The sequence below is a fragment of the Cyclopterus lumpus genome, chromosome 17 (assembly GCF_009769545.1).
Source record: "Cyclopterus lumpus isolate fCycLum1 chromosome 17, fCycLum1.pri, whole genome shotgun sequence".
NCBI lineage: Eukaryota > Metazoa > Chordata > Actinopteri > Perciformes > Cyclopteridae > Cyclopterus > Cyclopterus lumpus.
The window spans coordinates 23,295,993-23,315,943 of record NC_046982.1 but is presented as its reverse complement, the minus strand read 5'-3'; the positions used below and the strand labels follow the sequence as shown (position 1 = coordinate 23,315,943).

General features: G+C 50.3%; 2 protein-coding genes across 6 annotated transcripts; one reads left to right on the top strand and one right to left on the bottom strand.

Annotated features, from left to right (window-relative positions):
* Positions 1-1,641: 1,641 nt before the first annotated feature.
* Positions 1,642-11,024, top strand: fastk (Fas-activated serine/threonine kinase). The gene is made up of 11 exons (XM_034554678.1): positions 1,642-1,798; positions 2,652-3,435; positions 3,768-4,095; positions 4,222-4,409; positions 7,511-7,659; positions 7,739-7,955; positions 8,064-8,223; positions 8,342-8,433; positions 8,537-9,170; positions 9,248-9,362; positions 9,456-11,024. Exons 2-11 carry the CDS (start codon positions 2,694-2,696, stop codon positions 9,540-9,542), a joined length of 2,712 nt encoding a protein of 903 aa, XP_034410569.1. The 5' UTR covers positions 1,642-1,798; positions 2,652-2,693; the 3' UTR covers positions 9,543-11,024.
* On the bottom strand, positions 10,415-19,068 carry ubtfl (upstream binding transcription factor, like). 5 transcript variants are annotated; one of them, XM_034554680.1, is made up of 21 exons: positions 18,795-19,067; positions 18,476-18,657; positions 17,289-17,362; positions 17,038-17,213; positions 16,843-16,926; positions 16,606-16,761; positions 16,404-16,468; positions 16,209-16,329; positions 15,139-15,249; positions 14,888-15,015; positions 14,543-14,684; positions 14,430-14,471; positions 14,247-14,351; positions 13,710-13,874; positions 12,455-12,583; positions 12,195-12,280; positions 11,767-11,956; positions 11,570-11,617; positions 11,327-11,464; positions 11,151-11,237; positions 10,415-10,822 (listed from the first exon to the last, which is right to left on the bottom strand). In XM_034554680.1, exons 3-21 carry the CDS (start codon positions 17,347-17,349, stop codon positions 10,769-10,771), a joined length of 2,088 nt encoding a protein of 695 aa, XP_034410571.1. In that variant the 5' UTR covers positions 17,350-17,362; positions 18,476-18,657; positions 18,795-19,067; the 3' UTR covers positions 10,415-10,768. The 5 variants fall into 5 exon arrangements, with proteins under 5 accessions (XP_034410571.1, XP_034410572.1, XP_034410574.1 ...); XM_034554681.1 differs by having other exon boundaries at positions 17,289-17,384; positions 18,476-19,068; XM_034554683.1 differs by having other exon boundaries at positions 11,151-11,234; positions 18,476-19,068.
* Between the last annotated feature and the right edge of the window lie 883 nt (positions 19,069-19,951).

Here is a 19,951-nt window from a genome sequence, read left to right as displayed (position 1 = left end):
AACCATGGCAGCCGGGGAGGATGCAATCACCAACCACGGACCAGACCACCGGAGCACCAGGACCGCTGAGAGGCAACCAGCCTCAGAGCAACAGCATGGAGCAGGGAGTCGGCTGGCTCGTTGGCAGCCGCCGGCCAGCAAGAGACCGTCGGCCAGCCAGCAAGAGACCGTCGGCCAGCCAGCAAGAGACTGTCGGCTAGCCAGCCAACGCCAGTTGTCCAGGATTGTCCAGGCGGCAGCGGTATCAGGAACTGGTACCACTGAGGCAGGACCCAATAAGCAGACACAAGGCGAGGCAAGGTAGATTCAAAAGGGCAAGCTTTACTTGTGACGACACTCAACGACATCAAAAGACCAACCGACACAGGACAGGGAGTTGACACAGACTAAATACACAGGGGAACGAGACACAGGTGGAAACAATGAGGGCGGGACTTGCAATCACACAGGAGGGCGGTACACGAGGAGGGAGGCGTCTGGAACAAGAGACAAGGTGAGTGACAGACAACACAATGGAGCAGACAGTGAACACAGAGCTACCCAGAAGGTCTGGATGTAACAAGTGGTGGAGAGCATACAGCAGGGAGTCGGCTGGCTCGTTGGCAGCCGCCGGCCAGCAAGAGACTGTCGGCTAGCCAGCAAGAGACCTTCGGCTAGCAAGCAAGAGACCGTCGGCTAGCCAGCAAGAGACTGTCGGCTAGCCAGCCAATGCCAGTTGTCCAGGATTGTCCAGGCGGCAGCGGTGGAGAGCATCCAGCAGAGTCGGCTGGTTCGTTGGCAGCCGCCAGCCAGCAAGAGACCATCGGCTAGTCAGCAAGAGACCGTCGGCTAGCCAGCAAGAGACCATCGGCTAGTCAGCAAGAGACCATCGGCTAGCCAGCAAGAGACCGTCGGCTAGCCAGCAAGAGACTGTGGGCCAACGCCTGTTGACCAGATCGCAGTGGTGGAGAGCAGGAGCCAACGGCAATCACAAAATAAAAAACAATCCAAGATTTGCAGAATAATTAAGTCAGAAGAATGGCTACACTGTTAAATAAAATTACAAATATTTAAAATGAATGTTAAATTCTAAAAAAGGTAGAAAAAAAACAATAAAAACAGTCCTAGACGGAGCAGAGTTAAGTTTCGCCAGGGTCCCCGTTGCCAGGACTACCTGTCAGTGGGGTAATATGGTACTATGAGCCCTCTAGTGGGGTAATATGGTACTATGAGCCCTCTAGTGGGGTAATATGGTGCTATAAGCTGTCTAGTGGGGTAATATGGTAAGATGAGCTCCCTAGTGGGGTAATATGGTACTATACGCTCTCTAATTGGGTAATATGGTAAAATGATTTCTCTAGTGGGATAATATGGTAAGATGAGCTCTCTAGTGGGGTAATATGGTAAGATGAGCTCTAAAAGTAATGAAAGTGATGAAAGTATTACAATCAGCGATACCATATTTATTGACAGTTATGTAATGAAACGTTCTTTGTGATATTACTATGTGATAATACATCTAATAAAGATGTTCGTACCAGAAAGAGAAACCATCCTTGATGCTGTGGTTTGGTGTGAAACACAGGGTGCCCTTTAGGGGGCAGCAGCGCGCTGGCCCTTCGTGGAGTTTGTCGCTATTCAGCCAGAGGAGAAGAAGAAGAAGAAGAAGAAGAAGAAGAAGAAGAAGTAGAAGAAGAAGATGGCGTCTGTGTGGAGGAATGGACCTTCTGACCGCTGACTGCTTCTCCGGTGAACCCGCACCCTCAGTGGCCTCAGGTGTTTCAGCAGAGCGGAGCTGCCGGTGTGACTGAGCTATGAGGTAACCACAGAGCTCGCTGGGTAGAGACAGTTTATTAACCAGTTCGTTATGGTTATTACCCGGTTATAACTGGGTTATACGGCTGAGATAAGGGCACACTGATGCTAACAGATCAGCTGTTGGATGATCAGAGCTGACAGCTAGTTATGGTTAGTTTAACCTGTAGCTAGTTATGGTTGGTTTAGTATGTAGCTCGTTATGGTTGATTTAGCCTGTAGCTAGTTATGGTTAGTTTAGTATGTAGCTCGTTATGATTAGTTTAGCCTGTAGCTCGTTATGATTAGTTTAGTATGTAGCTCGTTATGGTTAGTTTAGCCTGTAGCTAGTTATGGTTAGTTTAGTATGTAGCTCGTTATGGTTAGTTTAGCCTGTAGCTAGTTATGGTTAGTTTAGTATGTAGCTCGTTATGATTAGTTTAGCCTGTAGCTCGTTATGATTAGTTTAGTATGTAGCTCGTTATGGTTAGTTTAGTATGTAGCTCGTTATGGTTAGTTTAGCCTGTAGCTAGTTATGGTTAGTTTAGCCTGTAGCTAGTTATGATTAGTTTAGTATGTAGCTCGTTATGGTTAGTTTAGCCTGTAGCTAGTTATGGTTAGTTTAGTATGTAGCTCGTAAGACAGGCGAACAGGAAGTAGGAAACTAAATGATTGTTTTTTTAACACATTTTAATGATGTATTCTAAGCTCAACGTCAGGAAGTCAACCAGGTTTATGATTGTTTTATTTTGTTCTGACATAAAACAATATCTCCCTTTTGGAAAAAGTAGTAATTTTTACATTTGTGTTTGTGCTCAGATGAAACTCTGCAGGTTCATTCTGTGGGTTGTTAATGTCTCCCCTTCCTCTTCCTGCAGGAGTAGTGTGCTGTTGCCTCCAGGCGTCCTGGTTGTTGGACTATGCTGTGTTTGTCCACTGGGTGGCGCCTCCTGAGCCTGCATCACCTCCTCCCTCCCTGCCCCCCCCTCGCCTCCCAGTCAGTCAGCATGTACACCACCCGCCTCTACAGCACTGCTGGGGGGGGAGGGGGAGGAGGTGGGGTTAAACAGGGGCGAAGGGTGGGGCTGGCCATGCTTGAGGCAGCCAATCCCCCTCACCCCCACGCGGCCCCCCCTCCCTACCCACTGTACCAGGGTCGCCCTGATGCCCCCCGGGGAGCACACTTCCACTACCACACGCAGCACGCCCACCTGGCCCCGCCTCTGCTGACTCATCACTATCAGCACCACGCCCACTTCCACACATATGGAGGCGGGTCCCCGGCTGGGGGGGCTGCCCCCGGCAGCAAGAAGAAGACGTGGAACTTCATCCACGAGAAGATGAGCTACGACACGTTCTTCACCATGAAGCGTCTGATCGAGCGCTCGCGGCGCCCCGACGAGGTGCTGCGCTGGGTCACCCAGAACCCCGCCAAGATCTCCCACAACCACTACCCCGTCGCCCTGCAGAAGATCGGCCAACTGCTACAAGCCACGCCCCTCCCAGCTCGCGGTGGAGGCGACGCCGAGGCTTCGGGAGGTGACGGACGTGAGATCCTGGAGCATCAGGACTTCCACACGCTTTGCGACGCCATCGTCAGCGACTGCACCAAGTTTGACAACTTCAGCATCGTGAACTGCCTTTACGCCGTGGCCGCGCTCGGTGAGTCAGCTTTCATTTTCACTCCACATATGCGTCAGCTGATACAGCTTGCTTGAAAACTGGATCAATGACATCATGCACTAAATCATTGTATAATATTTTGCATAGAAAGGAAGGAGAGCCCAGGCAACAGGAGGGGTGAATAGCTAAAGGAATAGAGGAAGTAGACCTGTCATGAGACCATCAAGGTGTGGGGGGGCTAAGAGACCGCGCAAGGCTTGATTTGATCTACTCGGTGCCTCCTGGAGGGGCGACTCGGGGACTGAAGTGGTCAGATATGGTCTGTGGGAGGTGGTCTGATGTCTGGATAATGATGTTTGTGGTGTCTTTAGGTCTCCCCAGTGACTCTCAGGTGGTCCAGGTGCTGGAGGCAGAGTCCCAGTCCAGACTGAACCAGTTCAACCAGAAAGACGTGTCCATGGTGTTCAGCTCCAGCATGAAGCTCCACATGGGCAGCCAGCACCCTCTGACCGAGGCCTGCCTGGCCGGCCTGGAGAAGAACCTGGAGCGTGAGCGCCACCCTCAGACGCTGTTCCTGCTGCTCTCGTACTACAGGCTCAAGTGGCGCTTGCTGCAGCCGCAGGACCCTGCCGCTGCTCCGGGGGGCGCTAACACCGCCAACAACAGGCCGCCAAACCCCGAACAACTGCTCGCCAACAGGTGAGACGACACGGCTGTGCAGGTACATTACTGTGACATCAGCACGGCCTTCTAGTGGGGTTTTAAGATGATCATTAAGGGCTTTAATACAGGCACTGCCCCCCTCACGACCTCGGTCTCTTTCAGGAAGATCCTGCGTCTGGTAAAACACACTCTGGCAAGTGTGAGTGGCGTCCGTGACCAGGAGATGGCGCTGCTGGACGAGATGCTGGCGGCGTGCGTTCAGGAGGCGAGCAACAAGAGTCTGGAGTTGATCTTCAGCTCTCACCTGTTCTACCAGAACAGACAGGAGAGGTTCATCAGCAGCCTGGCAGGTGAGGACACTTCTAGACCTGAACCCCACCTTAACCCGAAACCTCACGTCAGGATGGCCATATAGCGGCTGGATTTCGGAAGCAGGAAGCTCAACACAGAGGTTTACATGGTGGCCGACCAGGTGTTTATTTCACCAACATTAAGACAAACAGGGTAGTCAAAATGTATCACGGCAGCATGTGAACCCCGCTCTATGGCATGAGGCAGCTTTATATAGCCTGCTACTGATTAGGCCCTCGACCCCACCACAGTACAGGTAACTCCCCCTCCCCTGAACACACTTACCTATACCCTAATACATACATTTATATACATTCCTATCCCCTAATATCGAAAATATCCATGATCTCTTTTGGTGCCACACGTCACCCTAGAGATCATATAATGCCCAGAAAGGGAAATCAACTTCACATCAAAACAACAAACCCCCCTCTACTAAATATCACATGGTCTCTCCCGGAACCATAAATTGGTGCTCAGGCACCCCAGGGACTCTTTCAGATGGAACACCCTGGAGAGGAGACACAAGACACAAAATTACTTTAACATATTGCATCTTATTTAACTGCCACGAGGAAACAGTTTATACTCCAATCATTTGAGTGAATGGTAATGGAGGGTCTTCATTACCTTTCCTCCCTCCTTACACTTCATGTGCTCAGACAGTCAGCCACCATATTCGTCTTCCCCAACCTATAACTGTATGAGTGTAAAGCTATATGGCTGCAGAGACAGATACCATACAGCAATGCGCATGTTGGCATACTTCATCCGATGCAACCACTGGAGGGCACGATGATCAGTCTCCAGACTGATGTGCCGTCCTAGGAGGTAGTATCGGAGTGCATCAATGGCCCACTTCATTGCCAGACACTCTCAACCGTAGAATACCTCGTCTCTGTCTTTAAGCTTGCGACTGAGGAACACAACTGACTTCATATCCCCGTCCACTTCCTGCAAAAGCACCCCACCAAGGCCCACTCTTGATGCGTCTGTTTGCAGGGTGAACCGCTTGTCAAAGTCAGGACTGTTCAGAACGGAATTGAAGCAGATGAAGCTTTTGAGTTCCGTGAAAGCTCGGTCACACTCATTAGTCCAGTGTACTTTTTTGGGTGCTGAGGCTCTTGTTAGGTTGTTCAACACCAGTGAACACTCTGCAAAATGGGGAATGAACTTCCTGTACCACCCTACCAGGCACTTTTCACCTTATTCTTGGTGGTCGGAACAGGGAAGGCCTGAATGGCATCAACCTTCCCCACTTAAGGTTTGATCTCGCCCAAGCCAATCAAATAGCCCAAATACTCAACCTCTTTCTGGGCTACTGAACATTTCTTTGGGCTGCTTTAATCCGTTGCAGGACTTCTGACAGATGTAACATGTGTTCCACCCAAGACTGGCTGAAAATGATCACGTCGTCCAAGTAGGCAGTTGAAAAGTCCGACACGTCTCTCAAAACATGCTTCATTAGTCTCCGAAAGGTCAATGGTCTCCCAACTTTCTCCACCAGGTCATCAATTCTGGGCATGGGATATGGATCAAAGTGAGACACAGAATTCAGGTACCAAAAGTCAATGCAAAATCTCAGTGTGCCATCTTTTTGGGGTACCAAGTTACAACCCTGCTCAGGAATCCTGTAGCTCCTCTGCTGCCCTGGAGCATCTTTATGTAGCCGAATCTTGTGCTGGACCCTGGCGACTCACTGAAGAGTTTTGGGTCCAGAAGAAGTACCACATCTGCATGCTCAGAGGTGGACAGATGTGACAGATCCACTGGCTTGGACTCCACTGTGCCGCTAGGAAAGAACTTTTCAGTCTCCCCCTCATCATGGACTGCACGAACAAACAGCTGATGGTGCGCTGGCTCCGGGCGAACCTGGAACTCCTTTAACAAATTTACATGGAATTTCTTTATTCTCTCTGGCATATCGAGTTCATAGGTGACCTTACCAGTTTGTCTCGTGACTTCATAAGGTCCATGCCACTTGGTCAGGAGCTTGCTGTCAGACGTAACAGTTGTAACAGTACCTTTCCTCCTGGTTCAAAAACCCTCTCTGGCCTTTTGGTCATACCACTTATTTTGGTTCTGTTGTGCCATCCTCATGGTCTCCTGGGCCAGTGCCGTCATTTCCGCCAACCTTTCTCTCATCTTGACCACAAAGTCCTTCTGATGTAGGACTTTCCCAGTAGTCTCACATGGCGTCCGTAAAGCAGTTTGAATGGTGAGAAGCCAGTTGAAGCTTGTGGCACCTCCTGGTAGGCGAAGAGTAGATACCGCAGCCATTGGTCCCAATCAGTTCCTGTGTTGGATACAAACTTGCGCAACATGTTCTTCAGTGTCTGATTGTATCTTTCAACCAGCCCATCCGTTTGGGGGTGATAAGGGGTGGTCTTATTTCTCTTTACTCCTAACAGCTGATAGACCTGTTGTAGCAATTTAGACATAAAATTCATCCCACAGTCTGTCAGGACCTCTCTAGGTATGCCTACTCTAGAGAACAGCTGTAAAAGGCAATTAGCAACATGTTTGGCTTTCACAGACTTTAGGGTTGCATAGTCGCAGATTACCAAGATGTACTGGTTACCAGAAGAACTCTTCTCTAATGGTCCCACTACATCATGCCTATTCTGTCAAAAGGTGTCTCAATAATTGGCAGTGGCTGTGCCTGTGCACTCTCGGGGAAGTCAGCTGACCCTTCTCACAAGAACTACAAAACTGTTTTTTGAGTTGCCATTTGTCCTGCCCATGGAACTGTGTGCCCAAGATCCAGTACCCTTTGCCTGAACTGCTGTGGTAATGCTAAAGCCTCAACATCACTATTGCACTGATAAAGAATCCCCTTTTTACCACATAAGTAACTTCCTCTAGACAGTTTGGGCGACCATGTTTTACTCCTTCAACCTCCGTCACTGTCAAACCAGAGCTTTAAAGTAACTTCACGTCAGACCTAAACCCCACCTTAACCCTGAACCTCACCTCAAAGCCACCTCAGACCTGAACCCCACCTCAACCCCGAACCCCACGTAAGACCTGAACCCACCACACGTCAGACCTGAACCTCACCTCAACCCCACCAGTATTTATGTGTGTTGCTCTCTGACAGAGGAGTTGCCTAAGAAGGTGGACAGCATCACTCCGTACACGATGGCGCTGATTGCCAAATACATCGCTCGCCATCGACTGCGAGAGACCCGACTGCTCGATACTATTGCAGACTTCCTGGTGAAGAAGGCGGAGTACCTGGACAGTAAGGTGAGGACCGGACAGGCGGTCAGTCGGTCTCCAGTGTCGGCGTCCAGCACTGCAGGTGTGTTTGTGTGCGTGTCTTCAGGTGATCCAGAAGCTGGTGTTCCCGTTCAGCAGGATGAGCTACCGTCCGTCCAGCGAGCAGCAGTTCTTCTCTCGGTTGGAGGAAGTCGTGGAGCTGAAGGCGCTCAGCTCGCCGCTCGCCACAGTCAATATCCTCATGTCTCTGTTCCAGCTGGGGCACTTCCCCGGCCTGGTGCTGCACAGAGTCTTCTCCTCTGCCTTCATCAGCAACGTCACCAGTCAGTACCAAAACACAGCCAGTACAACTACACACAGCCAGTACTAAACACAACCAGTACTAAACACCACCAGCACCACTCCAACCAGTAACGAGTGGTGTTCCACAGACAGCCCGTACGCTCTGATCGTCAGGCGGTACCTCTCCCTGCTGGATGCCGCGGTGGAGCTGGAGTACCGAGACTACACTGGACCGCGACTGCAGGATGCACACAAGGTGCTGATGTTCGACCACGCCCTGACCGCCGACGAGGTCAACCGCAAGTACAGGTAAGGCCCTCACCTGTAGACAGGTATACCAGCTGATCAGGCTCAATGGGGTTCCACTGACCTGGGACTGGTTCTTGTGACTGGTTCCTCTGGCTAGTTCTGATCATGTTCTCCTCAGTTATAAAGGTCTGGTGGCTGAGGCTCTGCGACAGCTGGTTGGAGAACAGAACTACAAACAGGATGAAGTACTGGCCCCGGGATACTACACAGGTACTACACACAGACTACCAAATGGTCTTCCAAGCAGAGTACCACACAGTACTTTGCACAAAGTACTACAGTCTGTTTTCTGATGATCTCCGTTGGCCTCCAGACTTCGTGCTTTGGATGGACTCCTCTGGTCGGGTTCTCCCTATCAGAACCGGTCTGGTTCTCCCCATCGTTCCGCCGTCAGCTGATGATGCGGTGGCCGTGGTGACTTCAGAGTTCCAGAAGTTCTCTCCGTTCGCGGCGCCAGAGGAAGGCGCTGAGCTGCCGGTGGGGGGGTCCACTGAGCTTGGGTCCTTCCTGCCTCACCACATCCACAGCGTGGCGGGGGCCGTGGCTCCTCCGGGGCCCCCACAGCCCGGCACCAATGGGGGCCCTTACGGGCCCTACTATGTTCCTGCAGCAGAGTACTACTCCGGTCTGGCAAAGGAGCACTCTCTGGAGAGCCAGGACAGCTCCACGCTCAGCAGCCCCCCCTCCGATGGCCTTGCCCCCACCGGGGCCCAGGGACCCGCAGGGTCCACAGCACCTGACTCGCTCTTTCAGTTTTCCATCGGGAAGATCCTGGAGGACGAGGGTCGGTCCCAAGAGGGCCCACGGACAGACCGCGAGCTGCCGGGGTTCTACGAGGGTGTAACGTATTCCGAGGAGCCTGATAGAGGGCCCCCGTCGCCACAGCTCAACCCCCCCGACAGACCCGATGCTGACAACCCCCCGACAGACCAGAGACAGATAAGGAGGTCAGTCCGGGTCACAGTAAACCTGATAGAACCCAGACCAGGGTCCTGATGTGTAACACGGTTCTGTGTCTCTGCAGGGTCATCATGTCCGTCAATGACAAGTGGCACTACTGCCACAACTCCGAGGTCCTGGTCGGGTCTCGGGCCATGAGGGACCGACACCTGAGGCTGCTGGGATACGTCATCCTCCAGGTCGGCACCCAACAGCTCACACACACCCGGTACTGCTCGGCCCACTAGCCCGTTTACCAGTTTGTGATATGACCCTTCTTGTCCCCTCCCCAGTTGCCGTACCACGAGTTGGAGAAGCTGAACGGCATCGAGGAGGTGAAGCAATACCTGCACAAGAAGCTGCTGGAGGTCCCGCTATGACGCTCTGTGTGCATGTGGTTTCACAGCTGCTTTGGGTCTCTCTTAAATCTTGGTTCCTGGAGTCGGAGTCCTGTTCAGATTAGAGCTCTGTGATCATCGGTGATTCAGGCGACAGGAGAACATTTAATGAAAATCATGTGTCGTTGCAGCCGAACTGAGCAGCTGGACTCCAACTCCCATCAGGCCGTGCGGCTTCTTAAGGGGCCGGCCTTCTGCCCGTTTTACAACTCATCCATAAGTTTTCAGATTGAGCTCTCGTGTTCTATAAACCTCAGCAACCCAACCCTGTTCAGCTTTTATTCACTCAACTCTTCAGCTGTTGAGTGAATAAACAAGTCTGGAACCAGAGAATATAGAATTTATTTACATCAAATATTTCCCCCAAAGATTCAGTGTAAAGAAACATCTTCAGCCTCGTTGATCTGCAGGTTAGGGGGTTACCCAAGGTCATGGGCGGGCGGGCGGGGGTTGGCTGGTTGTTATGGGGGGTTAACCAAGTCCCCCCTGTTTTTATACAGTTTGGTAACCATGAAGATGTGGGACTGGTTTTTGGGGTATTGCTGTTTTATAAATCCAGATGAAGCTGGGAGAGCAGTGGCTGATGGGTAATGTAGTTCCCTTTGAGTGCACACAAAGGGAGGGGGAGAGTTACCGTGGCGACGCGGTGGGCGTGCCAAAGTTCGGGGGGGAGGGGGAGTGTCTGGGTCAACGGTCAGATTATTTATTTGTGTATCAGGTGACGGACGGCCTGATGTTGGAGGGGGCAAGAAGCTTGTTTATATTCTATAAATCTATTCATGCAAATGTCTATAAAACCTGAAACTCAAACTGTTGTGTTTATTGATGTCACAAAATGTACTCTGATAACAGAAGTGAGAAAGTGCATTTATTTGTTAATTTTCTCAGGCAGCTGATTGGAGGCTGAACACTGGCTCCTCCCTCAGCAGTAACAAACAGCCAATAGGCTCCTCCCTCAGCGGTAACAAACAGCCAATAGGCTCTGCTCCGCCAACAGGCCGCGCCATTGCTAAAAAAAATGTTGATCAGATAAAAACCAACAAACACATGAGTAACAAAACACTCCGTCAGGCCACGCCCCCTTCAGAGGGAGGGGTCAGCGTGACTACAGCATGACATTGCCCATTCTCATTGGTCTGCCTGGACAACTAGAATGTGAGGAGGCGTGGCCTGCACAGCCTGTCCTCCAATGAGGGGAAGGGGCGGAGCTAATCCGAGTCAGAGTCACTGGATTCATCCGAGGAGCTCTGATCTTCATCGTCCTGAGGAAACAAACAACATTCTGTGATATTAGATGGTTGCCATGGTGATTCTGGGTAGTAATGTATTAACATTTTAAAAAGGGATGATTAATTTATTAAGATGTTAAAGTGTTTTCTGTTAAAACAAAGCGATCTTTGAATTTTACATTAATATCTGGGAATGGGAAACAAGTTCATTAAAAACCATCAAGTCATTTATTAACCCTTAATAAGTTGGCTTTTCTGCTCTTTGACGTGTAAAATCCAACACTCAGATCATTAATTAACAGCCTCGCTGTCGCCATGTTGAGAGGCACCAACTCTTCATCCTTTCTAAAGGGACACTCACGTCGTCACTGTCTGTGCTTCCTGACGTCTCATCATCTTCATCAGAGTCGGACGAGTCGCTCTTCTCGGTGGAGTCGGACATGTCCTGCTGGAAGACAGGAAGGAGCTGCTTTACAGCACAAACCCTGACAGAACGCACAGAGGGCTCAATCAATGAGAAAACTCCCCTGTAGTTACCTTGGCTCTGTACGCCATTGCCCTCTTGGCGACGCCGACCGGCTGCGTTGCGGCTCTCGAACTGGCCGCCTTCCCCTTCGCCGTCACGCGGACTTTAGCTGCTGGACTGCTGCGAACTTTAGTGTTGCTGCGACGCTTCTGATGGAACAAACACACGTCTTGTGAGGTCACAGAGACTTGAACCAACGTCTAATCGGTACACCTGGACACCCTGAAAGCACAAGAAGAAAGAAGTGAACTCACCGAGGAGGAGAACTCTTTGTAGACGGCTCGTTCCTGAGGAGACAGAGACTGGAGAGAAGAAGCAAACCGTCACTTTCTTTGGGTTTCTGTTATTCTGCTGTGTGGAGAAACATCATCCGACCTCTCCGTCACGAGCCGTGATCGGGTCAACATTGTTGTTCTGATCCTTACTGATAAGCTTTACACTAAACTGTTACCTCGACCCAGTCCTCCAGCTCGGCCTTGTACTCCCCCTGCTGCTCCTCCACCATCTTCTTGTACTTGTCTTTCTGACTCTGGGTCAGTTTGTGCCACCTCTTCCCGATCTCCACCATGCGCTCCTTCAGGCTGAAGTGGTTCAGCTCGCCATTGGTCAGCAACTCCTGGGAGAACATCTGATACCCACTCCTATTGGACAGAAGCACCAGGGGGAGGGGTAAATCATTTGGTTACATTCAGTTACTTTCAGTACTGAAATTAACTGTCGACTTATTGTTCTTTCATTTTGAGCCTTGACTTGATTTACACACTATTCATCGTTTCTTAATCAAAGTGAATACTTATGTATGTAGAAGTAATTTCTTTATTTGTCTTCAATGATAGAAAGTGAACATCTTGTACCTAATGCGTCAACAGTCACACTCACACTGGAGGTTTCTTTGGTTCTCCATCAAACTTGGGTTTCCTCTGGTTCTGAGCTGCAGGTGGAGTCCTCATGTCCAACAGCTCCCTCTGCAGGACACCAAGCGTCAGTGCACAATACAAACTCAGTCAGGGACTTGATGTCCTCAGAAATGTGTTTTGTTTTAGGTAGAAATGGATCCTCATTATCACCGCTTTGAAACAAACACGTTTTAAAACTGGGAGGGGGAGGAGTCTGTGTGTGAGGGGGTGTGGCTCACTGACCACATGTTGGTACTGAACCTCGTAACGCTTCTGGTCCTCCGCCGCCTTCTTGATCCAAGGAATCTTCTCCTTCTTCTCCATCGACTTCCAGGCCGCCTCGACCGCAGCCTGAGCCTTCCTGCGGTCGCTCTGTGGAGGAAGTCACATGACAACATACCTGTGACACCTTTTCACTCTGCCAAGTTTACTGTGAAGCAGCTGGAGGGATGTTACTGTGAAGCTGCTGGAGGGATGTTACTGTGAAGCTGCTGGAGGGATGTTACTGTGAAGCTGCTGGAGGCCTGTTACTGTGAAGCTGCTGGAGGGATGTTACTGTGAAGCAGCTGGAGGGATGTTACTGTGAAGCAGCTGGAGGGATGTTACTGTGAAGCAGCTGGAGGGATGTTACTGTGAAGCTGCTGGAGGCCTGTTACTGTGAAGCTGCTGGAGGGATGTTACTGTGAAGCAGCTGGAGGGATGTTACTGTGAAGCAGCTGGAGGGATGTTACTGTGAAGCTGCTGGAGGGATGTTACTGTGAAGCTGCTGGAGGCCTGTTACTGTGAAGCTGCTGGAGGGATGTTACTGTGAAGCAGCTGGAGGGATGTTACTGTGAAGCTGCTGGAGGGCCGTTACTGTGAAGCTGCTGGAGGAATGTTACTGTGAAGCAGCTGGAGGGCCGTTACTGTGAAGCTGCTGGAGGAATGTTACTGTGAAGCAGCTGGAGGGATGTTACTGTGAAGCTGCTGGAGGGATGTTACTGTGAAGCAGCTGGAGGGATGTTACTGTGAAGCTGCTGGAGGAATGTTACTGTGAAGCAGCTGGAGGGCCGTTACTGTGAAGCTGCTGGAGGAATGTTACTGTGAAGCAGCTGGAGGGATGTTACTGTGAAGCTGCTGGAGGGATGTTACTGTGAAGCAGCTGGAGGGATGTTACTGTGAAGCAGCTGGAGGCCTGTTACTGTGAAGCAGCTGGAGGGATGTTACTGTGAAGCAGCTGGAGGAATGTTACTGTGAAGCAGCTGGAGGGATGTTACTGTGAAGCAGCTGGAGGGCCGTTACTGTGAAGCAGCTGGAGGGATGTTACTGTTTCATAAAGATTGATGTTTGACATGTTTCTCAAAGAGTATTTTGATTATTATATACGAGTAGTACTATAAATACTGTATTTATACTACTACTCATGTTTTATTATAAAACATAATGAGTAGTATTATAAATACTTTAATAAAACATAATTAGTATAAATAATAAAACATAATAATAGTAGTATACATACTCTGTATTTGGCCAGGTAGTCTCCCATCACGCTGTGCTGCCACATCTCTTCAGCGGTTTTCGGCGTCTCCGGGAGCTTCGCCGTCTTCTTCCCGTCCCGTCGGTCCTTTGGTTGTCCGGCAGGCGTCCACGTCTCTGGCTCCGCCTCCCGACCGAGAGACACCACCTGAGGGGAGGTCAGGGTCACAGGTCAGGGCTGACCACGAGGAGTACCTTGAATACCGAATATCTACCGTGGTTGTTTAAAATGAAATAAAGTTATTGTATTTCCATCTAAATAAACACACCTATACATAAATAAATATATACACATATTTATACACACACTATGTGCATTTCTTCTTGACTCCCCATTAATATTTAAAACGCAGCTACATCAGGTGAAGATGAAGTCCTAAATGCCTTGCTCAAGGACACCGTGACTAGGACTAGCAGAGAGTTATAAAGTAATAAGGTAACCAGCAGGAGATGTGTTCAGGGTCATCAGGAATAACAAGCATGGGCTAACGAGTGTTTGAGAGAAGAAGACCGTTCCGACCTTGGCCAGAGACTTGGCTCTGTGCGGGCTGGAGGCCACGCCCCCTCTGGACCCGCCCGGTTTCTCCTCGCCCATAACGCGGTCACGTTCCTCGTCCGGAAGACTCTGCAACACAAAGTCCAGTTCACGGGCCTGAAAGCACGTCATCGAGCGGTCGTGGTTCTGCCCTGAAGACCGGCATACCTCCAGGAACCTTTGCAGGTCCACGTCGTACTGCTTCTTCCTCTGAAGAGACACAAACAGGAAGTGAGCTGCGCCCTCCCAGAGGACAGGTGGGCGGCGGCGGCGATACCGACCTGCTCGCAGCGCTTCTGGAACATGTCCTTCTCCTTCTGCGTCATCAGCTTCCAGCGCTTGCTGCAGAGCACCATGCGCTCCGTGCTGGGCACATCCTTCATGTTCACCATGAGCTCGGCGCAGTACAGGGAGTACCCGTTGCTGGGTACCACAAAGTACACACAAAGTACACACATGACCTCCGACGCACAACCCTGGCCTCCAGCGTCCCGCTTGTGTCGTTGGTCAGTTAACAGGACCCGGTTCTACCCGGTTCTACCCCGTCGGGACCCGGTTCTACCCGGTTCTACCCCGTCGGGACCCGGTTGTTAGGGGTTCATAAGTGAGACTTATTTCAGACTCACGGTGGTGGTTTTGTTGGCCGCCCATCAAATTTGTCCTTCAGCTGTCTCTCTGCTTTAGTGAGGACGGACCGGACGTGATCATCAGAGGTCACATCTGGATGAGCTTCATGATATGCTCTCATACTGCCCTACGCACACACACACACAAACACACACACACACACGAACACACACACACACACACACACACAAACGCACGCATTAGGACCAGACATTCACACTGAACCAGATAGAGGCGACCGGTCTGGTACCTCGTAGTCCTTCTGGAGCTCCAGGGCCTTGCTGATCCACTTGAGTCTCCTCTTGTCAGACAGTTGGGACCACTGTCTCCTCAGAGCCTCCTTCAGCTCCTTCGGACTCACCTACAAACAAACAACAAACAAACAACAAACAAACAGAGTTCAACTGTATGCGTTACAGGGTGCGTGTGTTACAATGCGTGTGTGTTATAGTGTGTTTGTGTTACAATGCGTGTGTGTTACAGTGTGTGTGTGTTACAATGCGTGTGTGTTACAGTGTGTGTGTGTTACAATGCGTGTGTGTTACAGTGCATGTGTGTTACAGTGTGTGTTACAGTGCGTGTGTGTTAGTGTGTGTTACAGTGTGTGTTACAGTGTGTGTTACAGTGCGCACGTGTTAGTGTGTGTTACAGTGTGTGTGTGTGTTACAGTGTTGTGTGTTACAGTGTGTGTGTGTTATTGTGCGTGTGTGTTACAGTGTGCACGTGTTAGTGTGTGTTACAGTGTGCGTGTGTTACAGTGCGCACGTGTTAGTGTGTGTTACAGTGTGTACGTGTGTTACAGTGTGTGTGTGTTATTGTGCGTGTGTGTTACAGTGTGTGTTACAGTGCGTGTGTGTTATCGTGCGTGTGTGTTACAGTGTGTGTTACAGTGTGTGTTACAGTGCACACGTGTTAGTGTGTGTTACAGTGTGTGTTACAGTGTGTGTTACAGTGCGCACGTGTTAGTGTGTGTTACAGTGTTGTGTGTTACAGTGTGTGTGTGTGTTATTGTGCGTGTGTGTTACAGTGTGTGTTACAGTGCGCACGTGTTAGTGTGTGTTACAGTGTGTGTTACAGTGCGCACGTGTTAGTGTGTGTTACAGTGTGTACGTGTGTTACAGTGTTGTGTGTTACAGTGTGTGTGTGTTATTGTGCGTGTGTGTTACAGTGTGTGTTACAGTGTGTGTTACAGTGTGTGTTACAGTGCACACGTGTTAGTGTGTGTTACAGTGTTGTGTGTTACAGTGCGTGTGTGTTATCGTGTGTGTTACAGTGTGTGTTACAGTGCGCACGTGTTAGTGTGTGTTACAGTGTGTGTACCTCTGGGTGCAGCTTCATGTAGGTCTTCTTCTCGTGGTTGTACCACAGCTGTTGAGGAGTTTTCGGTTTCTCCGGCAGGTCGGACTTCTTCCTCTCCTCGATCAGCTCGGGGTGCTCCTCCCTGCAGGTCAGCTGACGTTAGCGGCGCAACACGCTACACGCTACTGAAGGTTTACAGACGTTTGTGTTACTCACTTGAATCGAGCCATGTTCTTCTCAAACGCTTCTTTCTCCTGTTGAAACTCTGTGACGTACTTTTGCTGCAGTAAAGTAAAACCAGATGGTTATTATTTATTTATTATTTACCAGCAAGAACACTAACACAAATCTACTGTATATTGATGTTTTATCCATCAGCCTCATTGATCAGCTGACGTGGACAGAAGACCGTCCAGACCTTCTTCTTGTCGGGCAGCTCCTTGTACTTCTTGGACAGGATCTTGGTCAGGTCCAGGTTGCTCATCTCCGGGTGGATTTTGGCGTATTTGGCTCGTTTCTCCATGAAGAAGCGGAAGTATGGAGTCAGAGGCTTTTTGGGGAAATCTGGATGAGTCTGTTTGAACACAAGGTCACAAAGGTCAGAGGGAGTCAGTCACGTTACTCTTCAGCACCATGTCGGCAGAGTCCGACTCACCTTCAGTTTCTTCCCTTTGTACGGATTCTTCACGAACTCCATGGCGTCCACGATGAGCTCCGTCATCGTTCGGTACTTACGGACCTGGAACACAAACACACCGCGGCTCCCTGCGGTCATTAAACACATCACGGCGTTCATGAAGGTTCTGATCGGGATCGGGACGATGATCCTGGTCCTGTTTCTAACTCTCACCTCAGAGGAAACTTTCTGCCATTTATGGCGGCATGTGTCTCCGGAGAAGCGGCCGAAACCGACTTTGTCCCAGTCGTAGTGCGACTCGGTGGTTTTGTACTTCATGCCGTCGTCGTCCGGCAACAGAGAACGAATCCTCTCCAGGAGAGTGAGACAGTCCTCCTTCGTCCAGTCATCTACAGGGACAGACAGGTCAGCTGCAGCCAGGTGAGGCATCAGGTGGTGATGACATCACAGAGGTCAAAGGTTACCTGGTTCGTTTTTTATCCTGGAGCTCTGAGCCACCGAGACGCTGCTGCTGCCGTTCATCATGCAGCGAGTCAGTCTACACACACACGGAGATGGAGCTGTTTTCATGCAGAAAGCTAGTAAGTGGAACTTGAGTTGTTGAACACACTTTGTGACGTCATAATATTTATAATAATGATTATGATTATATTGACCTAAATAAACCCCTCTGATCACCGGGGCTTCTGAGCGGCTCTTGCCCGGGCTCAGCGCTCTGATCCCGGCTGTCTGGAGCCTGACTGACCGGCTGTGACGCGGCACCGCAGCCCGCCGACAAGGTCAGTCTGCGGGGCACAGGTTCAGACCCCCCCCGCTGGAAGACACCGAATATTTGAGCTCCGACGTAAAGCCGAGCGGCTCGCCGACGTCAGCAGGCCGGAGACGAGCTGCTGCGTGGCGGCAGGTCAGCCAGAGGGCAGGCGGCATTGACAAAAGTGTCACTTTAAATTAAACGTGCAGCTCTCAACTCTCCAGTTCGGCTTTCATGAAACACACCGTGCCGCTTTTAGTTTTAACCCGGTTTAAAAGTAAAAGCTTCCCCCAAAACAAAGCCCGCAGGGCGGCAGAGAGCCGCCGCTCGAGTCCGTGTGTTCCGAAATAAACTGTTTACGGGCCGAAATCACGACAAACGTGTAATGAGAAACGTGAGGAACGCCCACGATGTTCCCCGAGATAAGCGTCCGTCTCCGGGTTCAGTCGGAGACTCTAAGTGGAACCAGCGGGCCGTCGGGCTCCAGCTGCCCGGTAATGGCGCCCCTCCTCCGGCAGCCACCGCGCAGCGGGATCCATTTCACGGTGAAATGTTGGAAAGTTTTTATTTAAACCAAGAAAATAAAAAACGGAATTCATCGAAAAGCGTTTCAAAACACAAACATTTGACACGTGCAGCAGAAAAATCACATTTAGAAAAAAACTGCTTAAATTATGTAATTCGTCGACATCCGCGTGTTTAGTTGTTATTTAACGGGATTAAACGTGAACCGGGGCTCCGGTGCGGGGGGAGCGGCTGCTGGAGGCTCTCGGAGCGGCGCGACGAGCCGCTGCTGCCCCGCGAGCCTCACCGCGGAGCCGCCATGAAGGCTCTGCTGACTCGGGGACGAGCGGACAGAAAACCGCTTCAATCGGTCTGAAATCACCGCTGAGGACTCACCTGCAGATCGAGACCAAGACCCGGGGAAACACCGCGCACCGCTGGGCTCCGGGCTGTTATTTCAGGGCTCTCCAAGTGTGTGTTTTTCCGCCGTAAACCCCGGGGAGGCCGCTCGAAACGAATCCGACAAAAGGAGCGTCTAGTCCGGTATGAAACTCCGCCCCGCGCCGCAGGGGGAGGACCTCCGTGGGAACACGGGACAAAGGCGGAGGATGAAACCAGAGACACGGATACAGCTGCAGTCAGACCCGCTGAACACTAATATAGTCATTATTTACTCATTCAGTCACTCTGCAGAATAAATAATAAATACATCTACCCTCCTGACTGGCACCTGGTCCGGGGCCAGAGGCTGCGGGGAGACAGAGGACCGGGGCACGGGGACCGACCCCGCTGCTCCGGGCTCCAGGAGGCTGCTGGGAGGCATCAGGCTGCCGGCTGTCAGCTCTCCTCTCCAGCCCGTCGAGGTGCTCATCAGCGGCTCGGAGCCGAAGGAGGAACCTGCATCCACATGGCAGCCTGCCCGCTGAGGACACACCGCCCCCCCGGTGGGGAGTCAATCAGTCAATACACCCAGCTGTCTGGTACACCTGGGGAAAACCCGGGGGGGGGAGAGAGTGGGAGAGAGAGAGTGAGGGAGAGAGAGGGAGAGAGAGGGAGAGAGAGGGAGGGAGAGAGAGGGAGAGAGAGAGAGGGAGGGAGAGAGAGAGGGAGAGAGAGGGAGAGAGAGAGAGAGAGAGAGAGAGAGAGAGAGAGAGAGAGAGAGAGAGAGAGAGAGAGAGAGAGAGAGAGAGAGAGAGAGAGAGAGAGAGAGAGAGAGAGAGAGAGAGAGAGAGAGAGAGAGAGACCCCCCCCCTGCTGGTCGGGATGGTTAACGCATCAGTTAATTTACTCACTGAAGCAACACATCTCTCTTAATATCATCTTGATAACCTATTTATACACTTCTAATAACATCTTAACAACCTTAATATGATATAATTAACCTCTTCATATCATTGTAATACCATCTGAATAACCGTAATATTATCTTAATAACATATTGACAACCTTAATAACCGTGTATTATAATTTTTATAAAATCTAAATAACCCTAATAACATCTAGTTAGTAGATCCTGAGTTTCTCCTTTATTTTGAAAAGCCCACTGAACACAGTCTATTTAAGGGCTTCATGATTTCCACTTAATTTCAACATGAATGTGAAAAATATTTTAAAAATAACTTAATTGAGATTTTAATTAGATGGTTAACATTTTAAGAAATACTTAAATACTAAGTAACACCAATGATGACCCAATGCATTTCCCATCATGCATCTGGAACATAAGAGCCAACCTCCGATTAGATGAAGAAAACAAAAAGGTGTTATCGCATTATTCACAATAAAACATGAAAACAAAAACAGTTTTATTCAATTAGATTAGTTAAAATTGTTTCCTGGTAAATGAAATGTGCTGTTCCAATGCTACTAGTC